General features: G+C 31.7%; 1 protein-coding gene across 1 annotated transcript; it reads right to left on the minus strand.

Moving 5' to 3' along the window:
* Nucleotides 1-7479: 7479 nt before the first annotated feature.
* On the minus strand, nt 7480-11978 carry LOC123907289 (homeobox-leucine zipper protein HOX3). Its single transcript, XM_045957486.1, has 4 exons — nt 11774-11978; nt 10434-10603; nt 10227-10306; nt 7480-7900 (listed from the first exon to the last, which is right to left on the minus strand). Exons 1-4 carry the CDS (start codon nt 11868-11870, stop codon nt 7609-7611), a joined length of 639 nt encoding a protein of 212 aa, XP_045813442.1. The 5' UTR covers nt 11871-11978; the 3' UTR covers nt 7480-7608.
* Between the last annotated feature and the right edge of the window lie 602 nt (nt 11979-12580).

The raw sequence follows: 12580 nt of genomic DNA on the forward strand, positions 1-12580 counted from the left end.
TAAAAGGTCAATTTTAACCGTCTTAAAAGTTCTTTCTTAGGTCGGTTCAAAAGCCGTGTTAACAACTCCAGACTTCTTATGTCGGCTTTTCTTAGGTCAGACACGGAACCGACTTAAAAGGTCAATTTTAACTGACTTAAAAAGCGTTTTTTCCACTAGTGTTGGTATAACTCTAGGGTTGGGCAAAGGGATTGATTACACCTTGGGAAACACTTATCAAATTGAGTCTCTTGGTCACAGAAAGAAAGAGATTCGGGTTTTGGGTAGAATTAAGATTAATCCTTGTAACCCTATTGGGAATTTCTTTGTAAAGTTACTCTTTGATATAGTGGAATGGAGGGGCTTCTCTCTCTCAGACTAGGTCATTATTGGACCAAACTGGGTAAACAAACGATTGTGTTCTTTATTCTCCTTTATCTTTTTATTGATTGTTATTATTATTGCTTATTCATCTTGTTATTGGTTGTTGTTCTATTGCTCCACACATAAAGTTCTTTTATTGGTGTGATTTTTAAGACGAATTCACAACACATATGGTAGGTGGGTCTATGCATTATTCACGCTTCAAGCCCAAGTGGGCTCTTGCGTGAGAGAGCGTGTTAGAAATAATATAAAACCATTGATGTGGCTCTTTCCTAATAGTTTAAGCTTTTGGGATAATTAGTTACTGAAAAATGCTAAATGCTAATTAGTGCTCTCGAGGCACTAGTTAAGGATACTAAAAGAAAAAATAACTTTGAAACTTGTGCAGTCAAACATGTTTAAAATATGAACAATGTTATTTTCAATGCAAAATTTATGAGACACTAGTTAGCATGACCTTATTTATTTGACAATAAACTTTCCAAGAATCTTGACTTCGGTTTTTTTTTAGCTTCATCATATTGCTTTTCTTATTTTATAATAATCAAGTTTAGGGACATGACATCAAAACTCAACCAAGGAATGAATATGTTCTTGGAATCATAGAGTGCACCGCTCATGTCATCGACTCGCATTCCTCATGCCATTCCGTACCCAAAGTTGGCCAGCCATTCCAAATTTTCAATCTTTTTAGCTTTAAAAATCATAAAATTCATCAAAAAGAAGATTTACCTTTGAAGATACAACTAAGACATTAATATTGTTCCAATGTATTGGATTTGCTATCTAACTAATTTTTGTCTTTGTTAATTTGTTGGGCATCAAAATTAGGGACATATTCAATGTGTCTCTAGACATGTTGGGTGTATGTTTTAGACACGAATTTTGGTTTGGAAATAATATTTGACAAAAAAATTCTGATAGAATGCATCATTACGTGCATTTGTTTGTAGCCATTCATTTGTAATAAAGCACATAAAAGATGAACCCATGTTGCATTAATTAAGTGAGTTTTAACTGAATTTATTCCACTTGTTCGGTAAGGAGGTGTATATATTAATTTACTTGCCGAATTTTATTTAGAATTTCTTGCTTGTTTTGTGTTTTTTGTTGTTTGTTTTTCTTAATTAATGATCCTTTCTTAATATATTATTTTTTTAACATATTTCTTATCATTATTAGAGTTGGAATTTCTTCCCATTACCTCGATTGTCTTTGAGTTTTATTGGTGGTTTTGATCAAATTATACCACAATTTGATCTAAAGTTCAAGTGGTGGACAAAATTAAGGTTTCATTATTATATTTGGTTATTGTAACATATGATACAAATACGTGAGGCTACACCATCATTCACATGGGCAAAAAGTTTGGTGTGTTGGCTATATACGAAGAGTTTGAATTAAAGATATTTTCAAGTTCAACATGTGTTTATAAGTGAGTGTAAATCTTATGAGTTGATTTTGTACAATTGTATTAGATGTAATTCAAAATTTTTAAGATATAAAGTTACTTTATTCATCAAACTAGTGTTTTTTCTTAAATATTCAATTGGGTTTGATTTTTATTTTATTTATGGATTAAATATGTTTTTAGTCCCTCTATATATATCAAATTTCATTTTTAGTTCCTCTAAATTTTTCCTTCAAACTTTGTTAAATGACTTTTTTTGAAAACATATCATTACTAAGACCAGGTTTGGTCCTGCAAATTAATCGCCCAACCTTGAATATTATAGATGACCCCTAATAAAAAACAAAAAAATTAAAAAGAATAATACTCTTTTAACTTCTTCTTTTTTGACGCAATACTCTTTTGAATTGTAAATAATATAAATAACATAAAAATAGTCATAGTATAATCAATATTAACTACTTAAAAAAATTCTTCCTTCTAGCGGTGGGAAGGAGAAGCTATACCTGTTTGTGTTTGAGACAAAGTATTTTTTTTATTTATCTTATATTTTTATGAAACTTGATTAAAAAAACAGATTAAAACAATATTAGAACTTTTATTTAATTTATCATTTTTTTGAGAGACTTACTACCATATAAATTATTTTTTAGGCCCATGAAAAATTGAGATCCGGCGCCGTGGGGCACCTTGCACTCTCTCAAGGCTGGCCATGACTAAGACTTTAAAATATAATTAGTTTGATTATTTAAATATTTAATATTTAGTTTAATAGTTTAATCTTTAATTTGAAGTTATAGATAAATTCATGGTTCAAAAAAAAAAGTTATAGATAAATTCACAAAAATTAAAGAATAAATAGTTAAATTATTAAACTAATTATATTTTAAGGTCTTAATAATGATATATTTACTAAAAAAAATCATTCATAACGTGATACGCAAACTGTTGAAAAAAAGTAGAGGTTATAATTAAAAACTGGAAATTCAGAGTGACTAAAGGTCGAAGGAAATTTTTATGAGGACTAAAAATGAAATTTGGTATATACCAAAAACATATTTAACCCTTTATTTTTTGACTTAATTGACAAATTGATAAGCACCATCTAAATCTCACATAGATAACTGAGGTTTCAGAGTCGAATTTAGATGAAAATATATGACCTAACAATATCTACACTCTAATATAAGTTAGATATTACGAACAATGAATTTTAATTTAACTAATATTAATAAATATTTTAAATTTCGTTTTTAATCTTTATAATTTTTTTTAGCAAGTCCTTTTAAACATTTTCTGTTGCTATATGGAGTACGAACAATGTAGTGAGGGGGTAAATTAGAAACAAGGGCGCACGAGTGTGACGGTGGGTGCAAAAAGAAAATCTCATAAAATTTTAGGGTATGTGAGAAACATTATTAGGCCCATTTTGCTTTGGCCAGGCCCATCAAGAGAGGCTAAACACCGTGATGTGCTATAAGTAGACAGAGGCACAGCAGCTACAAGTTTCTTAGGGTTTCATCCTCTCATGTCACACACAGCAAGTTTTCCATTTTTTTTTTTATGTTATTAAGTTTTTATTCTTATTTGTTGATAAAAAACATTTGATCTTATATAATTTGATTTGATATTATTTGTAATTGATTCAGATTAGGGTTTTGGCATATAGGGGAGAGCAGTATGTGGCTCTGAAATACCCGTAGGTTTTCTATGGGGTGCCCTGCCTTTCAAACCCTTGACATCAAATATGGCATCATAGTACGGATTTTGTGCTTTGTGGTTGGATTTTGTGTTGATTTTTGAATTTGGTCTTTGGCCAATTCCAATCTTCTTCCATTCCATCCTACATCCTTTCTACACAAATCCGCCTCCAAACGCCAGTACATCACAAACACGTGCAGTCAAATAATGACCGCACGGAATCCATTTCCCATACGAGTAGGGAATTGGATTTCATGCATTCATTGTTTGACTGCAGGTTAATCTCAGCCATCCAATTTTATTAAAGTATATTATTTATTTGAGTTTGTTCTGATATATAAAATGCAGCTTTGATCTCATTTCATGGTAATTTGTGATTTTATTATACTTGGTTGGTTAAGAAAGTGATGATTAAAGCAGGTACTTCTGATATATGGTTTGACACATCTAGTGTTAGTTCTCTTGGTGCAGCATACTATAGTACATTGTAGTAGCTGTGCCGGGCAACTGGACTGTGTCTTCATGATTACATAAATAATAACTGCTAACTGATTTTTTCACTGTCCAAGTTTTTACCACTTTGGTTAATGATGTTGATAAGATCTGAGTTTTTTTTTTAAGATGAGATCAGAGTTTTCTAACTACTATGTGTATGTGATTTTACCTTTCACAAAAGCAATATCACCAAGCACTAGCAGTGTAAATGCTGATTATATCGGTTAATCATTATGATGCAGAAGAAAACATATCTATTTTGTGTAAGTTGTGGATAAAAATTAAAAACATAAGATATTTGAAGCAAGCATGTCTATTTTGGCATTTGAAAGTTGAAATTGAAGAAAACAATACTCTGGAATTCATAAAAATGAAAATTGACACGGCCATAAAGATGCAGAAACAGTCTTGAAGCATTTTCACAAAAAGAAAAAGAAAAAAGTTCACAAAACTGACCAATAATAATCTATGTTATAACCCTGAACTTCTCATTAGCTGAATTGCCCTTTCAAAAGTCAATTTCAGCCTCGGTAGCAAACAGTACTTGCACTTTACCAGTTGATATCAGTTTGTAGTTGTACAAATTCTTTGAGGCAAAGTTAGTAGTTGGTTCATAGAGTAATTACAAAACTGTTATGCCCCAGTTTGGTTCAGATCAAACGTGATTTTGTGTTATTTAGGATGTTTGGCAACGCCTTAGAGGGAGGTTAAATAAGTCATAGTTTGAACTTGTTTTTCCAAAATGAGTTATAATGCGGAAGCGCCTCTAGATTGAAACATCTATCTCGAATGTATTGGACAAGAAGATAATGTGATTGTGAGTAACTCGGAAATTATGAAATCATTGTTGAAAAGATAAGCTACATGATTAATTGATTAAATTTTAAGTTAAAATTAATCAATCAACAAGCCAATTACTTAATTGAGTTATATGGATGTCGATAAACTAGTTTTCAACTAAGCATAGAGAAAGAAAACTAGTTTGGGACTTTAGTAGAATAGTTGTTGTTTAATGTTGTTTTGATTAGGGAGTTCCCAGATTTCTCGTCCTCGTTATTGTCCGGTATGTCTCCCCCAATTCCCAAAAAGAGGAATTGAGAAATTTATTTTCAATTTTTTGTTTTGAATGAGTTTATACAAAGGTTAGAGATATAATACACAACAAAAATGAGCAAATCTCCAAATTTGATGTTGAACATTTAACCTTGATCATCAAATCCCAGATCAAACCCCACACCACACACTTTCTTCTATCTTCAACGATCCCTTGTTGCGAGTACCAATCCTTTATAGTATCACAGAGGGAGTACTTTACAATTATTGAATCTCAATTCTCTCATTCACAAAAGAGATGCGCCTCCTAACATAGATGTATTTAGGATCTTGAACCTTGTTATTTTGTGCACCATTTAGTTAATTTAGAGTTTTGCACTTGATTATTTTGTTTTGATGCTTGCAAGTTATGCCTGAAATTGACCTTTGGTTATTATGAATCTTTAATGCTTGTAAAGTTAGTTGCAACTTGCAAGTATTTTATGATTAATTTTATTGTTTCTATTTTTCGAATACAAGAGGTCATAAGCGTAGAAAAGAAACAGCTATAAACTAACTAAGCGTTGAATCTTTTGAATAAGCCCCATTCCTGAAACTGCACCTTGATCCCAATCCAACTCCGTCATCTGCTTGCTCTTTTGAATAAGCCTCATTCCCGAAACTCCACCTTGATCCCCATGAGTTAGACACTGAGACACTATCTGGGAGTCGATCCGAACCTTTACATTTTTAAAGCCATGCTCCAAAGCTATGCCTTTAAAAATTATAAAGTGTCATAGAGGGAGGGAGTATATTGGGAATTTTGCAAGGTGTGAGATATATTAGGTTTAAAGGTAGAAAAAAAATGCTCCACCTACTTCAAATTATAAGTCGTTTCTTTTACCATATTACATTAAGAAATGTAATTAATATAGTATCGAAAAGAAAAATTATGAGTTAGTTTACAAAATTGTATTTTATTAATAGTATGAGAAAGATAAATTGAAGAATTGAAATAAGAGAGAGTAATAAATAGTTAATAGTATAATACTTCCTCAGTTCCTTTTTAAGGGGTTGTTTTAGATCATTGCACATATGTCAATGCACAACTTTGACCACTAATATATTTAATTATCTATTATATAAAATTATGAAAATTTTATATTTTGAAAATACTCGTCCAGACAAATTGAACATCATATATGTTAATATTTATATTTATACATTAATAAAAATTTACACTTAAAAAAAAACGGAGGGAGCTTAAAAATAGTATTAAATACTTCATTGATATTGTAAAGCAACTTATAATTTTTGTTCTGGATTGCGCCAAAGCTCAATACATGTGGCTCAAACTCTCTAAAGTCCAACCCCAAACCACTCTTTCACATAGGCTTCCCATGCAAGCCAGGGTAATGAGCACGATAACAATCATACACCTCCTACATTGGATACGATCATGTACACGTTCAGATAGAGCCCTTGGATTCGGATTTGGGTTCAGTGCAGTCAGCAATTTAGTGACTGCAGTGCAGTCACCAGTCGGCCATGTCCAGTCCGTCTGATTAAGATCAGACAGTCCAAAGTTTAAGATCAGATTTTATAATTAAAATATGATCTTAAAATCTGAGCCGTCTGATCTTGATCGGACGGTCCAGATTTAGTGACTGCAGTGCAGTCAACTGCGCAGAATCCAAATCCCTTGGATTCATCTCAACGCTCTAATCGCCTTTAATGTCAGTTGTCACTGGCAGTTATAATTGTCTCCCCCTATAAAGGCAAGTATGACGTCATGGTACACAATTCAATTACTTTTCACTCAGGGCCGGTCCCGAAATTTTAGAGGCCACATGCAAATTTTGAAAGTGGCCTCTTATAATAGAAAATAAATACAATTTTTTTAAAAAAATCATCATCAATTTTAAATTGTAAATAACATAGAAAATAATTATCCTTATAATTAACATAAAAAAGATTCATATTCTATCAATAACAATAAAATACATTCTAACTATTTTAGACGAGTCATTCTACTAGCATTTTTTGAAGTAGATAGCTTGGCAATTGGGTGTTTTTTTATTGTAAAAAAAAAACTAGATGTTTCTTTCTTCTTTTTTTTTTAGAGCCCGGCAATTGGACTTTTATATTTTGCAGTAATATATTAAGTTTCATACCCCCAATTTTACTAATACTACTATCCCATAATTTTTTTTTGGAGGCCTTCAAATTTGAGAGGCCCGCTGCCACAACCCTTGTTGCAGGTGCTTGTGTGCCGAGCCTGTTTTCACTTTAACTCATCTTTAATCGTTACACTGCTAACATGACTTGTAGATACCTTATCCTCATCGTGAAACATCGTACCCGAAACCTTCCACCATCGTAATTGTTTCATATCTCACCATCGAAATCATCTAAATCTCCGTTGAGCATAACAATCTGGAACAATTTTGTTTAAAACGACCTATAATTTGGACGGATTGAGTATAAAACATTGACATTGACTTTTTTTTACGTAGAATTCTTCGCTTTTTGTTTGTTCTGTTTCACATAATCAATTAATATATAATGCACGATGAGTGGTGCAGAAAGTAACTTTGTAAGGCATTTCAACTTTGACGCGAATGCAGGGCAGGCGTGGACACTTTAGGAGACAAAGTGACAGCGTCGGTGAGAAATTTGTCGGCGGTGTTGGTGGTGACACGCTCACATCGGGGACACATAGATAGTGTTGAAGCTGGAAGTGGGTCGCAACTGTGAGGGGATAACACAGTGGGTGGACCCACTTTCATAGCTCTCAGTTCCTCAACTTCTCTTTGTAACCTTTGGTTTTGTTCTGTCAGAGTCCCAAACCACCTCTTCAAGTACTCGCACTCCATCTCTGTTTGCTTCAACTTGCTCCTGCATGCATGTTTAATTATTAATTCAACACCAACCATGGACAAGACAAGATTATGATGATGTATGATTATTCTTAGAAATGTGTATTGGGCCTAATTCAACCTTACAAAACCAGCTTGTAAGGTGAGGATTGTCTCTGGTATATAAACACTTAGTGGGCTTGGTGTGTGGATATAAACGGTAGGTGACCCGATAATAAAAACCTGATAACAGGTGGCCCAACGGATCGTGGAGAGGCTCTGATATATACTATCTTAGAAATGAGTATTGGGCCTAACTCAACCTTACAAAACCGGCTTATAAGGTGAGGATTGCCTCTAGTATATAAACACTTAGTCAGACTATCTCTCAACCGATGTGAGACTCTTAACAGTAATAACTCGATTCATGATGTGGTCAAAGGTACTCTTAATTATTGAAGAGGTGATCATAAGTGTAGTGTAGCACACGAGGCTGAATAAAACTCCATAAACATGGTGCTATGATTATTGAGTAGTTTTTATTTTTTTTTTGACAAATGCTATGATTATTGGACAGCAATAATTATGTTTTTTGCTAACAGCTGGTCATATTATAGATTTTTTTAAAATATAAATATTATAGAAAAATATTTATATAGTCACAAGAATTTGATCACTCTATTTAATTATATTCACGTTTTAAAAAATATACGGTTTCAATTAAATAATGTGTAATTTTTTCATATTATATTTAGTTTAAGGGTCATGCTAACCGGTGCCCCCGAGGCACTGGTTAAGGAAACCAAAAAAGAAAATTTTAAAATTGAAAATAATACTTTTTAGACTTTCGAGACGTTGACTGCACAAATTTTAATATGATATTACTATAATTGGTTCCTTAAACAGTGCCCCGGAGGCACTGTTTAGCATTTTAAAACCTTAGTTTAATATATGTTTTTGTAATCACAGTGTGTGATTAATTATCGCATATGAGTGAATTTTTTAATTTTTGTTTATTATTAAAATGTTATTAGGGAATGTTTGGTATCGCCGTCATAGTGTAAGTTTTACAATTTTTTTGGTGAAGTAAGGAATGACTCATTTTAGACTCTTTACTTTGCTCATGAGATTGTGGTAATAATGAGCCGGCTAATTTTTTTTTTTTGAATGTGCTATTTTTTGTAATTTTTGGCAGGCAATTACAAAGTGGTTGGAAATTTATAGTGCTTTTTATTGATGATTGTTATTTGTTATCATATTTTACAACTGGTAATAATTATTTGTTTATTAAAGAGATGCATAAGCGTTTCTTTGCAATTTGGGAGGCTTGTTATTGCTTTATTAGAAAAAGAGTGGTTTTAGCAAAAAGAATTATCAATTAATTTTGTTTTTCGATAAAGTGAAGACTCTTGTTTAGTGGCAATTGAAGACTAAAAAAGAAGACTTTAGTTCCAATTTGAATATGTGGTGGTTTAACCCAATTTGATTTGATTTTAATGTATTTTTTAGTTTGAAACTTTGTTTGGAATTGTTTCTATGTGTGGGCGTGCTTTTTAACTCTTGTTTCTTGCTGATTAGGTATATCTTGTGCTTGGTATGATTTTTTTTTCCATCACCGATATTTGGCCCACTGGACCGTCTAAAAGGTTCGGAGGTCAGTTCTGACATCAAGTGGTCCTCCTTATGAAGTTCGGCGTTAATCATCACTTAACGATTGGTGGTAGAATTGTCTTTTTTATTAATATTATTTGACTTTTTTTAAAAAAAGTGTAACAAGAAATATTAAAATATTTTACATAATTAAATAATTAATTTTAACGGTTTCTATTTACTTTGGTTCTCACAGCATCTAAGGGATAGCCTAATGAGACTTATCTATGTCAAAATTATAACAAAATTTTTATTTTTTTTAGAACCCTCTGGTTCTTAGAGGAAAGACACTCTAGTAGTTCAGAGTTCGGCCGCGAGGTAAGTAAAACATGTATTTGTTTGTTTTTTTTATATGGTTCGTATTTATAAGTTTTGTGTCATGCTAAACAATATCCCCGGGTACTTATTAAGAATACTCAAAAAGAAATTTAAAAGATAAAGTTAATGCTAGAAATATGACTTTTTATGTTTTAAATGTAATAAATGCACAAGATTCAAGATAAAACTTCCATATTAATATACTTAACTAGTGTTCGGGGCACTGTTGATCAATTTCCTTAAGTTTTTTATTTTACAAAGATGCGTTTATCTAATTTTGTTCTCTATAATTATTTTTTGGGTCTTGCTAATATGTACTCTAAAAACAAATGTTAAGGAATTCAAAAGTAGAATTTTTTGTACTGAAAAATAGAACACTTGAGCTAGCCTTTATATACCTGGCCCTACGGTTTTGAAACCACACCTCCACTTGCCTTGGTCGGAGCTTCAGCTGCATTGCCAAACTCTCTTTCTGCTTCTGCATTCCATACACACCCAATAATATGCACATTAGTAACCACATCTCTCATGGACATGATTAATTAATTTTAATGACACACAAAATGAATAATTAACTAAGGACATGTATGTATGAATTAACATACTGGGTTTAAAGTGTGATTTGTTCTGAATTTTTCTTCAAGGAGACGGGACTGTTCCTTTGTGAGACGAAGTTTTTTGCGAGGAGTGTCTCCATTAAGGCTGTTTTCTTCTTCATCTTCTACTTCCATCCATTCTTCTTCTATGGCTACTCGATTCATGTCCAACTTTTTCACTGCATGGCAAACCCAATTTATATTTATATATTACATGTTATATTCATTTTTTTATATTTATGCGCGCTTTAACTCCACAACAAAAACATGTTACATTTATTATGCATGTACTTCAAAATTTTTTGGCCTAAAAGAATTCATTATATATCTAATTATAGGGTAGTAAAAAAAAAAACTAATTATAGGATGGTATATCTAATTACATAGGAACTAATCGGAAATATTGTTCATTACATAGATATGATCATATCATTAATTAAAAAAATAATAAGCATATCATGAATAAATTCTTTACTTATAAAAGAAAAATGATCCTATAGTTAAAATTGAGAGAGTTGTCGATGGAGAGGATCCCAATCCATATATCACCTATTGTTAATGCAACATAATTTTAGTTAGAATCTCACGAGTAGAAAAATAAAATCTTAGGATTTTGTGATTTTGCTCCATGTCTTACCGATGGGAATCATGAGTAGAATCTTAAATTATGCAAAATCTGTGTGAAATACTGAAATTACATGGAGATTTAGATAGTTTTCAACCAATTATGTGTTTTCTTTTGGTTGACCCTTCCAACTTAAATTTGGGCGCTTTTGATGTTTCGACCAAAATTTGTTCGTTTTAAGATTTCAAACTTTGAGTAGTTGCACTTTATAATATATATTTAATATTATATGAGTAGAATCCTTCGATTTTGGTTGCGACCTTTGATTTTGCAATCGTGTTATCCCCTTTCGATTCTACGAAATTGATTTAGTAGAATTCTTCAATTTTGGTTGCAATTGTTTTCCGATCTTGCTATCCTCTTTCGATCTGAAGCAAACTCGCGATTCTGACAATATTGCACAAAACAAAAGTATGGGGGAATGCTGTTCCAAAAAAAAAAAAAAGAGTATGGGGGAACCTTTTATGCCCCGTTTAACATATATTATATTTTTTTGCATGTAAAAAATAATAAGTTTAAGGAATAAAAAGTTATTATTAATCATATTATGCTTTAATCAATTTTATTTTAAGTTACAAATCACTGCAAAATTAAACACCAAAGACACAAAAAGGAAGAGATGCATGATCAAAACCATGACAAAAGATGATGATATTAGGAAAAAAGATAAAAATTATTTAAGGCAAAGAAATTTAGAAACTAGTACTATATATATGCTGCTTACCGGTTGATGAGGGGAGAAAAGTGGTTGGTGAAGAAGCAAAACCTGGGATGGATATGGTCAATTCCAAGCTGGATGGATTTGTAGGTAATACTGCCATAGAAGAGGAAGAAGATCAAGAGGATCTTTGATGAAAAGAGAGGGAAAAGGTAAAGTCAAGAAACAAAACTACCTAGGAGACACACATGAAAAAGAGAAAGAAGACAGAAGCAGCAAAGGATATATATATATATGATGATGATGTTATGAATTGTTTGGAGAAAAAGGTCAAGATATAGTATAGAAAACTCAAATTAATAAAAAGGGATATTATTGTTAATTAGTCGTACAAATGGTTATTATTAATTAATTAATGAATAGAAAATCAAAAGGAGGTTGAAAAACATATACTTCCTCCGACCTTATTTATAAGCAAAAGTTGCTTTTTAGATTTATTGAAAAATCAATGTATTTAGCCTATATTTAAGCTAGATACATTGGTTTTTTAATGAATCTAAAAAGCAATTTTTGATTATAAATAAGGCCGGATGGAGTATATATAAAATATAAAGGGTTATACAACTGCGATCGGGAAAGGCTGAAACCACTTAATGCCAGAACTGTCCCCGAATCAGATTAAACTGATAGCGAAAGAAAAAAAAATATATAAAGGGTTATAGGTTTTTGAATTGATGAACACTCCCACACCCTTGAGTTTGGTTTGGGTATGATCATTGGTCGTAGAAGCACTTTTAAAAATACAATATAATATAACAATTGTCGGTCTTTTTTCTTCTTTTATTAAGTTGATATTAAAATGTCCAAATGTAA

The sequence above is a fragment of the Trifolium pratense genome, linkage group LG2 (assembly GCF_020283565.1).
Source record: "Trifolium pratense cultivar HEN17-A07 linkage group LG2, ARS_RC_1.1, whole genome shotgun sequence".
Taxonomy (NCBI): domain Eukaryota; kingdom Viridiplantae; phylum Streptophyta; class Magnoliopsida; order Fabales; family Fabaceae; genus Trifolium; species Trifolium pratense.

Excerpts from the sequence above, each read along its gene's own strand:
- LOC123907289 (XM_045957486.1), bottom strand. The coding sequence starts at position 11,870 with ATGGCAGTATTACCTACAAATCCATCCAGCTTGGAATTGACCATATCC. Across the intron at positions 10,604-11,773 it reads TTTTCTCCCCTCATCAACCG|TGAAAAAGTTGGACATGAAT; the intron begins GTAAGCAGCATA and ends TTTGCCATGCAG. Across the intron at positions 7,901-10,226 it reads TTTCAAAACCGTAGGGCCAG|GAGCAAGTTGAAGCAAACAG; the intron begins GTATATAAAGGC and ends ACATGCATGCAG.